Source organism: Catharus ustulatus, chromosome 31 (assembly GCF_009819885.2).
Source record: "Catharus ustulatus isolate bCatUst1 chromosome 31, bCatUst1.pri.v2, whole genome shotgun sequence".
In the NCBI taxonomy this organism is placed as follows: domain Eukaryota; kingdom Metazoa; phylum Chordata; class Aves; order Passeriformes; family Turdidae; genus Catharus; species Catharus ustulatus.
Genome location: NC_046251.1, coordinates 234,261 through 245,853, shown reverse-complemented (window position 1 = coordinate 245,853; position 11,593 = coordinate 234,261). Strand labels below are relative to the sequence as shown.

Genomic DNA, 11,593 nt, shown 5'->3' with positions numbered 1-11,593 from the left:
GGGAACTCCCCGAGGGGATTTGGGAGCTCCAGGAGAGGATTTCGGAATTTCCCGAGGGGATTTGGGAATTTCCCGAGGGGATTTGGGAGCTCCCCGAGGGGATTTGGGAATTTCCCGAGGGGATTTGGGAGCTCCAGAGAGGATTTCCCTTTCCCAAGCCTTTTCCCTCAGGATTTTCCGGGATTTTCCCCCCACCCCAACCCCGCTGCCGGCCCAGAAATCCCAAATTTGCCCCCAAAGGCCCCGTTTGGCCCCGGAATTTCTCCGGTTTTGTCGCATTTTCTTCTCCTGGGGGCGAACCGGGGTCGGGTTTGGGGCTGATCCCCCCCAGTGACCCCAAACCTGCGGGGACGGGGGGACAAAGACCCCGAGAGAGCCCCGGAGCCTTTTCCGAGCGGGGGAAACTGAGGCACGGCCGGGCCCGGCTCAGGGCTCGGGGCTCAGCCCCGTTCCCGTTCCCATTCCTGTTCCCTGTATCCCCCCCAATTAAAACCCAAATTAAACCCGAGCTCATTTGCATACGCGCTGCCCACGCCCCCTCCCCGTTTGGGATTTTTTGGGGGATTTTTTGGGGATTTTTTTGGGAATTTTTGGGATTTTTTGGGGAATTTTTGGGATTTTTTGGGATTTTTTTTGTGGAATTTTTGGGGATTTTTTTGGGATTTTTTTTTATTTTTTTGGGAATTTTTTGGAAATTTTTTTGATTTTTTGGATTTTTTTTTTATTTTTTTGGATTTTTTTGGGAGTTGCTTCGAGCGCCGTTCCCAGCCCGAATCCCTCGGGAATGCGACACTCCCGTCACCATAGCAACGCGACATTCCCGTCACCATAGCAACGCGACATTCTCGTTACCATGGCAACGCACGGGAAGCTCCGGGCGCAGGGAGAACAAAGGGGGGACACGGGAAAATTCCCAAAATTCCCAAAATTCCCCAAATACCCAAATCCTCAAATCCCCAAACCACCAAATCGTAAAACGGTTGCTAGGGACCGCCGTCAAGCGCGGGAGTGTCGTAAAACTGTCGCAAAAAAAAAAAAAGAAGAAAAAAAAAGAAAAAAAGGAAAAAAAATAAAAATAAAAAAGGAAGATGTCAGGGACCGCCGTAAAGCGCGGGAGTGTCGCAAAACTGTTGTAAAACGGTTGCCAGGGAGTGCTGTAAAGCTCAGAAATGTCTTGAAACGGTTGCTAGGGACTGCCGTAAAGTTACACTGCCGTCACCATGGCAACGCGGCTCTCCTGTTACCATGGCAACGTGACATTCCTGTTGCCATGGCAACGCGCAGGATTCTCCGGGCACGGGTGGAACAAAGGGGAGGCAGCGGAAAATTCCCAAAAATCCCAAAATTCCCAAAATTCCGCCTTCATCCCCGTTTTTATTCCCCAATCCCGGTCTTTATTCCCATTCCCGATTTTTATCCCCGTTTTTTATCCCCAATCCTGGTTTTTATTCCCGTTTTTTATTCCCCAGTCCAGGTTTTTATTCCCGTTTTTTATCCCCATTCCCGATTTTTATCCCCAATCCCGGTTTTCATTCCCGTTTTTATTCCCATTCCCGGTTTTTGTCCCCGTTTTTTTATCCCCAATCCCGGTTTTTATTCCCCGTTTTTATCTCCATTCCCGGTTTTTATTCCCGTTTTTATTCCCGTTTTTATTCCCCATTCCCGGTTTTTATTCCCCGTTTTTATCCCCATTCCCGGTTTTTATTCCCGTTTTCCCCTGCCCTGTCCGTCTCTTCCCCCCATTATTTATCCCGTAATTTCCCGGGTCCCCCCGGGATCGCTCTGCCCAATAAATTTCGGCACAAATCGTTAAACAGGGCGATAAAACCGCGGAGCTTCGGGTTTGAAAATCGCATCAAACCCGCGCTGGGGGGCCCGGCGGGAGCGGGGGGAAACACCGGGAAAAATAGTAAAAAATAGCAATTAAAAAAATTTAAAATAAAAAAAAAATTTAAAAAAATTAAAAATATAGAAAACGTTAAAAAAAATTTAAAATATCTAATATATATATATATTTTAATATAATTTTTAATTTAATTTTTTATTATATAATTATATATAATGTAATTTTTAAAAATATAGAAAACGTTAAAAACATTTAAAAATATATAATATATATACATTTATATAATTTTTAATTTAATTTTTTATTATATAATTATAGATAATATAATCTTTAAAAATATAGAAAACGTTAAAAACATTTAAAAATATCTAATATATATATATTTATATAATTTTTAATTTAAATTTTTAAATTATATAATTATATATAATATAATTTTTAAAAATATAGAAAACATTAAAAACATTTAAAAATATCTAATATATATTTATATAATTTTAAATTTAATTTTTAAAATTATATAATTATATAAAATATAATTTTTAAAAATATATTTTTAAAAAATTATAAAAATAAAAATTAAAAAATAAAACCTAAATATAAAAATAAAAATTAAAAAAATAAACCCTAAAAATAAAAATAATTCCAGGCATTTCCGAGGCCCCCGGACACCACGGGAGAGGAACATTCCCAAAAAAAATTCCCCAAAAAAATTCAAAAAAATTTCCCAAAACCATTCCCGAAGGAGAATCCCCCCCGGTGCCGGTTCTGGTTAAGCCGGGCTCAGCTCCCCCCGGTGCCGGTTCTGGTTAAGCCGGGCTCAGCTCCCCCCGGTGCCGGTTCTGGTTAAGCCGGGCTCAGCTCCCCCCCTAGTGCCGGTTCTGGTTAAGCCGGGCTCAGCTCCCCCCGTGGTGCCGGTTCTGGTTAAGCCGGGCTCAGCTCCCCCCGGTGCCGGTTCTGGTTAAACCCAGCTCAGCTCCCCCCGGTGTTGGTTCTGGCTAAGCCGGGCTCAGCTCCCCCCGGTGTCGGTTCTGGTTAAGCCGGGCTCAGCTTCCCCCGGTGCCGGTTCTGGTTAAGCCGGGCTCAGCTCCCCCCGGTGCCGGTTCTGGCTAAGCCGGGCTCAGCTCCCCCCCTAGTGCCGGATCCGCGCCTCGCAGCCTCGGGAGCTCCGGGACCGCCCGGACCGGGACCGGGACCGACCCCGAACCATCCCCGAACCCCCCCGGGACCGACCCCGAACCATCCCCGAACCCCTCCGGTACCGGGCTCGGTTTTGGGTCCCTCGCGGTTCTTTGGGATTTCGTGGGGTTGGTTCGGGGTTTTGGGGGGAAAAAATGGGATTTTGGGGGGATAAATAAAGGGATTTTGGGGTGAATAAAGGGATTTTGGATTGATAAATAAACTGTAATTTTGGGGGGAATAAACGGGATTTTATATTGATAAATAAATTGTAATTTTTGGGGGAAAAAATGGGATTTTGGGGGGATAAATAAACTGTAATTTTGGGGGGAATAAACGAGATTTTGGGGGGATAAATAAAGGGATTTTGGGGTGAATAAACTGGATTTTAGATTGATAAATAAATTATAATTTTGGGGTGAATAAAGGGATTTTTGGGGAAATAAACAGGATTTTAGACTGATAAACAAATTGTAATTTTGGGGTGAATAAAGGGATTTTGGGGTGAATAAAGGGATTTTGGGGTGAATAAACGGGATTTTAGACTGATAAATAAATATAATTTTGGGGGAATAAAGGGAATTTTGGGGTGAATAAAGGGGATTTTGGGGGTGGCCGCACCTGCCGCGGCAGGCAGAGTTTCCCCCGGCGGTTTTGGGGCGATAAAAGCGGTTTTTGGGCAATAAAGGATTTCGGGGCGGGAATTTCTGCCCGGGTTTTATGGGGCGTCTCTGCCGCCCTCGTTACCGGCGGCGCTCGGCTCCCTCTGACTTTGATTTTTTATTTTATTATCGCACTTTATGAGGTTGTTTTGGGTTTTTTTATTATTTTATTTCTCTCCGAGACACGCACACAAAAAAACAAAAAAACAAAAAAACGAACAAAAAACCGAAAATAAAAAAAAAAAGGGGGAAAAGAAGGGAAAAAGGGGGGGAAGGGGGGAAAAAAGGGGGGAAAAAAGGAAAAATAAAGGGAGAAAAAGGAAAAAAAAAATTCTCATCCCGCAGCCGCCTGTGCCCGGAGGGATCCGATGTAAAATCCGGAACAATTTGTCAGCTCCAGCAGGAAATAAAAATGATGGATCGGGGGCTGGGGCCGGGGAGAGCGCGGCGCCCCCTCCCCCACCGGGAGGGGGAAGGGCAGGAAAATCCCATTGGGGGGGATTTGGGGTTTGAGGGGAGATTTAGGATTTTTGGGGGGGTATTTAGGATTTTTGGGGCGATAATTGTGATTTTGGGGGGGAATATTTAGGATTTTTGGGGGGATATTTAGGATTTTTGGGGCGACATTTAGGATTTTTGGGGGCATATTTAGGATTTTTGGGGGGGATATTTAGGATTTTTGGGGCGATAATTGTGATTTTGGGGGGATATTTAGGATTTTTGGGGCGATAATTGTGATTTTGGGGGGAATATTTAGGATTTTTGGGGCGATAATTGTGATTTTGGGGGGAATATTTAGGATTTTTGGGGGGGATATTTAGGATTTTTGGGGGGATATTTAGGATTTTTGGGGCGATAATTGTGATTTTGGGGGGAATATTCAGAATTTTTTTGGGATTTGGGGACACCAAGGGAGGATTTGGGGACAAAGGGGAATTTGGGGGCGCAGGGGGGGGTTTGGACCCCAAAATCTCCGCTCTGGGTTTGGGATCCCTGCAGGGGACAGGACGGGGGTGACCCCAAATTTCGGGTTTTGCTTTGCGGGGAGCGGAGCCGCGACCTCCGGGGTTTGGGTTTTTGGGGGTTTTTTTGGGGTTTTTTTGGGTTTTTTGGGATTTTTGGGGATTTTTTGGGGTTTTTTTGGGGGGGTTTTGGGGATTTTTGGGGGGTTTTTTTGGGGTTTTTTGGGGTTTTTTGGGGTTTTTGGGGTTCGGGACCCCGGGGAGGTCCCTGCGCTCCTGGGCCGGCCCTGAGGGTGGAGCGATTGTCCCGACAATGTCGCGACAACGTCCCCGGGGCGGGGACAGAGCGGGGCCGGCCCGGGGGTGGCACCGGCGCGTCCCAAATCGTCCCTGTCCCCAACCCTGTCCCCATCCCTGTCCCCACCCCTGTCCCCCCCCCTCCCAGGGCGACCAAAACCCCCAAAAATTCCCATTTCCAACCCCAAACTCCCATTTCCAACCCCAAAAAGCCCAAAATCCCCATTTCCAAAGCCCCCAAAATTCCCATTTCCAACCCCAAATTCCCATTTCCAACCCCAAAAAGCCCAAAATCCCCATTTCCAAAGCCCCCAAAATTCCCATTTCCAACCCCAAATTCCCATTTCCAACCCCAAAAAGCCCAAAATCCCCATTTCCAAAGCCCCCAAAATTCCCATTTCCAACCCCAAATTCCCATTTCCCACCTCAAAATTCCCATTTACAACCCCAAATTCCCATTTCCAAACCCCCCAAAATTCCCATTTTCTGCTCTAAAATTCCCATTTCCAGCCCCAAAAATCCAAAATTCCCATTTCCAACCCCAAAATCCCCATTTCCAACCCCAAAATTCCCATTTCCAACCCCAAAAATCCCAAATTCCCATTTCCAACCCCAAAATCCCCATTTCCAAACCCCCCAAAATTCCCATTTCCAGCCCCAAAATCCCCATTTCCAACCCCCAAAACCCCAAATTCCCATTCCCAGCCCCAAATTCCCATTCCCAGCCCCGAAATTCCCATTTCCAACCCTAAAATCCCAATTTCCAGCCCCAAAATTCCCATTTCCAACCCCCGAAATTCCCATTTCCAACCCCAAATCCCAATTTCCAGCCCCAAACCGCTCAGCCCCACCGGGATTTTGTCCCCCCCGTTCCGCCCCCTCTAAGCGACACCGGGGCCGGCCCAGAATTCCCAAAAATTCCCCAAAATTCCCCAAAATTCCCCGAATTTCCCCCAATCCACCGTGGCCGGAGCGAATCTCGCGGCCCCAATAAATTTCCCATTTTCCCCGCCCTGCCGGGCAGATCTGAGCAGCTTTTAAATGTCACACGGAAAGTAAAGTTTGTCATAAAAGGGCGCGTAAAAGGGAAAAAATGAAAAAATAAAATGGAAAAAAAAAGGAGAAGAAAAAAAGGGAAAAAAGGAGAAAATGGGAAAAAAAGAGAAAAAAGAAAAAAGGGAAAAAAGGAGAAAATCCCGGAGCTGAGGTGGCCCTGGGGGGGAACCCAAAAAGGTCCCGCGGATCCCGAGAGGGCAAATTTGGGGTGAGAAATCCCAATTTTGGGGTGAGAAATCATCAAATTCTGGGGTGAGAAACCCTCAAAATCTGGGGTGAAAAATCCTCATTTTTGGGGTGAAAAACCCTCATTTTTGGGGTGAAAAATCCTCAGTTTCTGGGGTAAGAACCTCCCAACTCCGGGGCGAGAAATTCCGAATTTTTGGGGTGAGAAATCCCCAATTCCTGGAGTGAGAAATCCCCCTTTTTTGGGGTGAAAAATTCGGAATTCCTGGGATCAGACCCCCCCAATCCCAGGGTCCAGACCCCCTTTTTGGGCCGATTTTTGACATTTTTACGGTTCAATTTTGCTGCAGCTGCTCACGGATAAATCCCGCTCGTCCCCCCCTTGCACCGGCACCAGGAGCCCCAAACCCCCGAAATTGGCCCCAAAACCCCCGAAATTCTCCCCGAAATTCGCCCCAAAACCCCCGAAATTCTCCCCGAAATTCGCCCCGAAACCCCCGAAATTCTCCCCAAAACCCCCGAAATTGGCCCCAAAACCCCCGAAATTGGCCCCAAAATCCCCGAAATTCTCCCCAAAACCCCCGAAATTCTCCCCAAAACCCCCGAAATTCTCCCCCAAACCCCCGAAATTGGCCCCAAAACCCCCGAAATTCACCCCAAAACCCCCGAAATTCTCCCCCAAAACCCCCAAAATTCTCCCCAAAATCCCGAAATTGGCCCCAAAACCCCCGAAATTCTCCCCAAAACCCCCGAAATTCTCCCCAAAACCCCCGAAATTCTCCCCAAAACCCCGAAATTCTCCCCAAAACCCCCGAAATTCTCCCCCAAACACCCGAAATTCTCCCCGAAACCCCCGAAATCGACCCCAAAACCCCGAAATTCTCCCCAAAACCCCGAAATCGACCCCAAAACCCCCGAAATTCTCCCCAAAACCCCCGAAATTGGCCCCAAAACCCCCGAAATTCTCCCCAAAAACCCCGAAATTCTCCCCAAAACCCCCGAAATTCTCCCCAAAACCCCCGAAATTCTCCCCAAAACCCCCGAAATTCTCCCCAAAACCCCGAAATTGGCCCCAAAACCCCCGAAATTCTCCTTAAAACCCCCGAAATTCTCCCCAAAACCCCCGAAATTCTCCCCAAACCCCCGAAATTCTCCCCAAAACCCCCGAAATTCTCCTTAAAACCCCCGAAATTCTCCCCAAAATCCCCGAAATTCTCCCCAAAATCCCCGAAATTGGCCCCAAAACCCCCGAAATTGGCCCCGAAACCCCCGAAATTCTCCCCAAAATCCCCGAAATTCTCCCCAAAACCCCCGAAATTCTCCCCAAAATCCCCGAAATTCTCCCCAAAACCCCCGAAATTCTCCCCAAAATCCCCGAAATTCTCCCCAAAACCCCCGAAATTCTCCCCAAAACCCCGAGTTCGCCCCCAGCCCCCCCGGCTGCCGCCCCCCCTGGCGCCATCCCCGCTGAATCATTGTCGCTGTCGCTGTCGCTGTCGCTGTCGCTCCGTGTCCCCGGGGAATTTTGGCACCACCGGGGGGGCCGCGACACCCCCGGACCCCCCGGACCCCCCATTTCTGTCCCCTCCTGTCCCCAAAATCCCCCCCAGCCGCTCCCCGCACCAAGGTCAAAACGGGGACACGGAACCGACCGGGACTGGGGGGACTGGGATGGACTGGGGGACACTGGGGGACACTGGGGGACACTGGGGGATACTGGGGGGGTTGTGGGGACCCCTCTGGACCCCCCCGCCCCTCCCCAGCCCGAGCTGGGCTCGGTTGGAGCCGCGGTTGGAATGGGAAATGAAACAATAAAATGGGAATAAAACCGGGAAAAGGAGGGAAAGGGAGGGGGAGGGGAGGGGGGAGGGGACTGAGGGGGGTGGGGGAGGGGACTGAGGGGGGTGGGGGCGGTTTGGGGGGGTCTGGGGGTCCCTCCCCCCCCCCCCGCCGCAGCCCCCCAGAGGCAGAGCCGGCTCCTCGTTATTGATTTCCCGTTAATGGCAGTTAATTATCGCCCTGGTTTAATTAATGGCCGTGACGGCTCCTGCTGCAGCGGTCCCGGGGGGGACACGGGGGGGACACGGGGACAGGGGGACACGGGGGGGACACGGGGACAGGGGGGGACACGGGGACGGGGGGGGACACGGGGGAGACACGGGGGGGACACGGGGACAGAGGGACACGGGGACAGGGGGGACACGGGGGGGACACGGGGACAGGGGGGACACGGGGGGGACACGGGGACAGAGGGACACGAGGGGGACACGGGGACAGAGGGACAGGGGGGACACGGGGAGGACGGGGAGGGGCAGGGATGACACGGAGTGACACGGGGACAGGGGGACAGGGGGACACGGGGACAGGGGGACAGGGGGACACAGGGACAGGGGGGACACGAAGACGGGGGGGACGCGGGGACAGAGGGACAGGGGGGGACACGGGGGGACACGGGGGGGACAGAGGGGACAGAGAGACAGGGGCGACACAGGGACGGCGGGGACACGGGGATGGGGGGGGACACGGGGACGTGGGGGGTGGCAGTGTCCCCAAAGTGGGGGACACAGCCCTGGGGGAGTGACAGCACCTGGGGGTGGCACTGTGCCCTCCCTGCACCCCCGGGACAGGTGGGGACAGGTGGGGGACACGGAGGGGACACGGAGGGGACACGGAGGGGACACGTGACCCCCGGGTGACGCACACAGTCACGTGATTACCGGCGCACAAGCCTGTGCTCCCCGTTTCTCCCGCCAGAGGGCGCGCGCGGCCCCGCCCCAGACCCCGCCCAAACCCCGCCCCCAGCCCCGCCCTTCCAGTCCTCCCGCCCGGCAGGGGGCGCCCTGCGCGGCCCCACCGCCGCTCCAGCCGCACTTCCGGCCGCAGTTTCCGCGGCGCTTCCGGTCGCGCCTGCGCACACGGAGCGGCCGCGACCTGCCCGGCTGAGCCCGGTGAGAGGGGGGGACGGAGCGGGGACAGAGCGGGGGACAGAGCGGGGACAGGGCCCGGGGGGACACTGAGAGGTGTGAGGGGACACTGAGAGCCCTGGGGGGACGCTGAGAGCTGTGAGGGGACACTGAGAGATCTGAGGGGACACTGAGAGCTGTGAGGGGACACTGAGAGATCTGGGGGGACACTGAGAGCTGTGAGGGGACACTGAGATCCCTGAGGGGACACTGAGAGCTGTGAGGGGACACTGAGAGCTGTGAGGGGACACTGAGAGCCCGGGGGGACACTGAGAGGTGTGAGGGGACACTGAGATCCCTGAGGGGACACTGAGAGCCTGGAGCTGCTGTCAGTGTCCCCTGGCAGGGCTGCGGGTCCCCAGGCCGTGTCCCCAGTGTCCCCACGTGCGGGTGGCACCGCCGGGACGTGCCCCAGCCTCTCCTCCGTGACCCCAAACTGCCACCGCAGTGCCAGGGGGTGACAGCGGCTCGTGCTGCCCCTCCCGTGTGTCCCCTGCTGACCCCCGTGGGTGCCCGTGTCCCTCCAGCCGTGTCCCCTCGGCCGTGTCCGTGTGTCCCCTCGGCCGTGTCCGTGTGTCCCTCCGTCCTCGCCATGTTCACCTGCGCAAAGTTCGTGTCCTCCGCTCCTGCGCTTGTGAGTAGTGGCAGCCTTGTCCCCACCCCTGTCCCTGTCCCCTGTCCTCACTCCTGTCCCCATCCCTTTCCCTGTCCCCACCCCTGTCCCTGTCCCCATCCCTGTCCCCGGTCCCCTGTCCCCTGTTCCTGTCCCCATCCCTGTTCCTGTCCCCTGTCCCCTGTTCCTGTCCCCTGTTCCTGTCCCCATCCCTGTCCCCTGTCCCCACCCCTGTCCCTGTCCCCTGTCCCTGTCCCCTGTCCCCATCCCCTACCCATGTCCCTGTCCCCACCCATGTCCCTGTCCCCTGTTCCTGTCCCCTGTCCCCACCCCTGTCCCCTGTCCCTGTCCCTGTCCCCACCCCTGTCCCTGTCCCCTGTTCCTGTCCCCTGTCCCCACCCCTGTCCCCTGTCCCTGTCCCTGTCCCCACCCCTGTCCCTTACCACTGTCCCCATCCCTGTCCCCTGTCCCTGTTCCTGTCCCCACCCCTGTCCCCTCTTCCTGTCCCCATCCCCATCCCTGTCACTGTCACTGTGCCTGCCCCAGGGCACGGGAGTGAGTCCGGTGGCCCTGGGTGGCCCTGTGGGTGCCCTGGTGGCCCTGGTGGCCCTGTGGGTGCCCTGGGTGGCCCTGGTGGCCCTGTGGGTGCCCTGGTGGCCCTGGTGGCCCTGTGGGTGGCCCTGGTGTCCCTGTGGGTGCCCTGGGTGGCCCTGTGGGTGGCTCTGGTGGCCCTGTGGGTGGCCCTGTGGGTGCCCTGGGTGGCCCTGGTGGCCCTGTGGGTGGCCCGGGTGGCCCTGGTGTCCCCGGGTGAGCTCCGTGTGTCCCCGCAGGTGAGGAGGAGCCCGCGGCTGCTGGGCCAGCCCCTGTCGGTGCTGAGCGGCGCCGAGGCGCGGCCGGAGCAGGTAATGGGCCTGGGCTGGGGACAGTGTGTGACACTGTGGGGACACTTTGGGACAGTGTGTGACAGTGTGTGAACCCCCTAACCCCGAGCTGCCCCCAGGCGCGGCCGGGAGCCCCCCGGGCCCTGCAGAGCAGCGCTGCCCACCGGGACATCGACACGGCCGCCAAGTTCATCGGGGCCGGCGCCGCCACCGTGGGGGTGGCCGGGTCGGGGGCGGGGATTGGGACCGTGTTCGGGAGCCTGATCATCGGATACGCCAGGTGGGGACAGGGACAGGGCTGGGACAGGGCTGGGGACAGGGCTGGGGGACAGGGAGGGACAGGGCTGGGGACAGGGCTGGGGACAGGGCTGGGGACACAGCTGGGGACAGGGCTGGGGACACGAGGGGGGACACAGGGGGCACCGTGTTCGGGAGCCTGATCATCGGATATGCCAGGTGTGGACAGGGACAGGGCTGGGGACAGGGCTGGGGACAGGGCTGGGACAGGGCTGGGGGACACTGGGGGGGACACGGGGGGGACACGGGGGGCACCGTGTTCGGGAGCCTGATCATCGGATACGCCAGGTGGGGACAGGGACAGGGCTGGGGACAGGGGGACACGGGGGTGGACACGGAGGGGGACACGGTGGGGACAGGGGTCTCTGGGTGGGACAGGGGGTCTCTGGGTAGGACAGGGGTCTCTGGGTGGGACAGGGGTCTCTGTGTGCCCCCCTGAGCCCATCCCACCCCCCAGGAACCCCTCCCTGAAGCAGCAGCTCTTCTCCTACGCCATCCTGGGCTTCGCCCTGTCCGAGGCCATGGGGCTCTTCTGCCTCATGGTGGCCTTCCTCATCCTCTTCGCCATGTGACACCGCGCGGGGCGGGGACAGCGGCGGGGCCGGGGGCACCGGCAGCACCGGGGCCGGGAATAAAGACGGTTTGGTGACA

The 11,593-nt window shown here is 55.2% G+C and overlaps 1 protein-coding gene across 1 annotated transcript; it reads left to right on the top strand.

Moving 5' to 3' along the window:
• The first annotated feature begins 9,076 nt into the window (after positions 1 to 9,076).
• On the top strand, positions 9,077 to 11,593 carry ATP5MC2 (ATP synthase membrane subunit c locus 2). Its single transcript, XM_033083307.2, has 5 exons — positions 9,077 to 9,136; positions 9,679 to 9,785; positions 10,595 to 10,666; positions 10,765 to 10,925; positions 11,400 to 11,593. Exons 2-5 carry the CDS (start codon positions 9,744 to 9,746, stop codon positions 11,512 to 11,514), a joined length of 390 nt encoding a protein of 129 aa, XP_032939198.1. The 5' UTR covers positions 9,077 to 9,136; positions 9,679 to 9,743; the 3' UTR covers positions 11,515 to 11,593.

Coding starts and splice junctions, on each gene's coding strand:
- ATP5MC2 (XM_033083307.2), top strand. CDS start 9,744: ATGTTCACCTGCGCAAAGTTCGTGTCCTCCGCTCCTGCGCTT. Junction 10,667..10,764: donor CCGAGGCGCGGCCGGAGCAG/GTAATGGGCCTG, acceptor AGCTGCCCCCAG/GCGCGGCCGGGAGCCCCCCG. Junction 10,926..11,399: donor CTGATCATCGGATACGCCAG/GTGGGGACAGGG, acceptor CCCACCCCCCAG/GAACCCCTCCCTGAAGCAGC.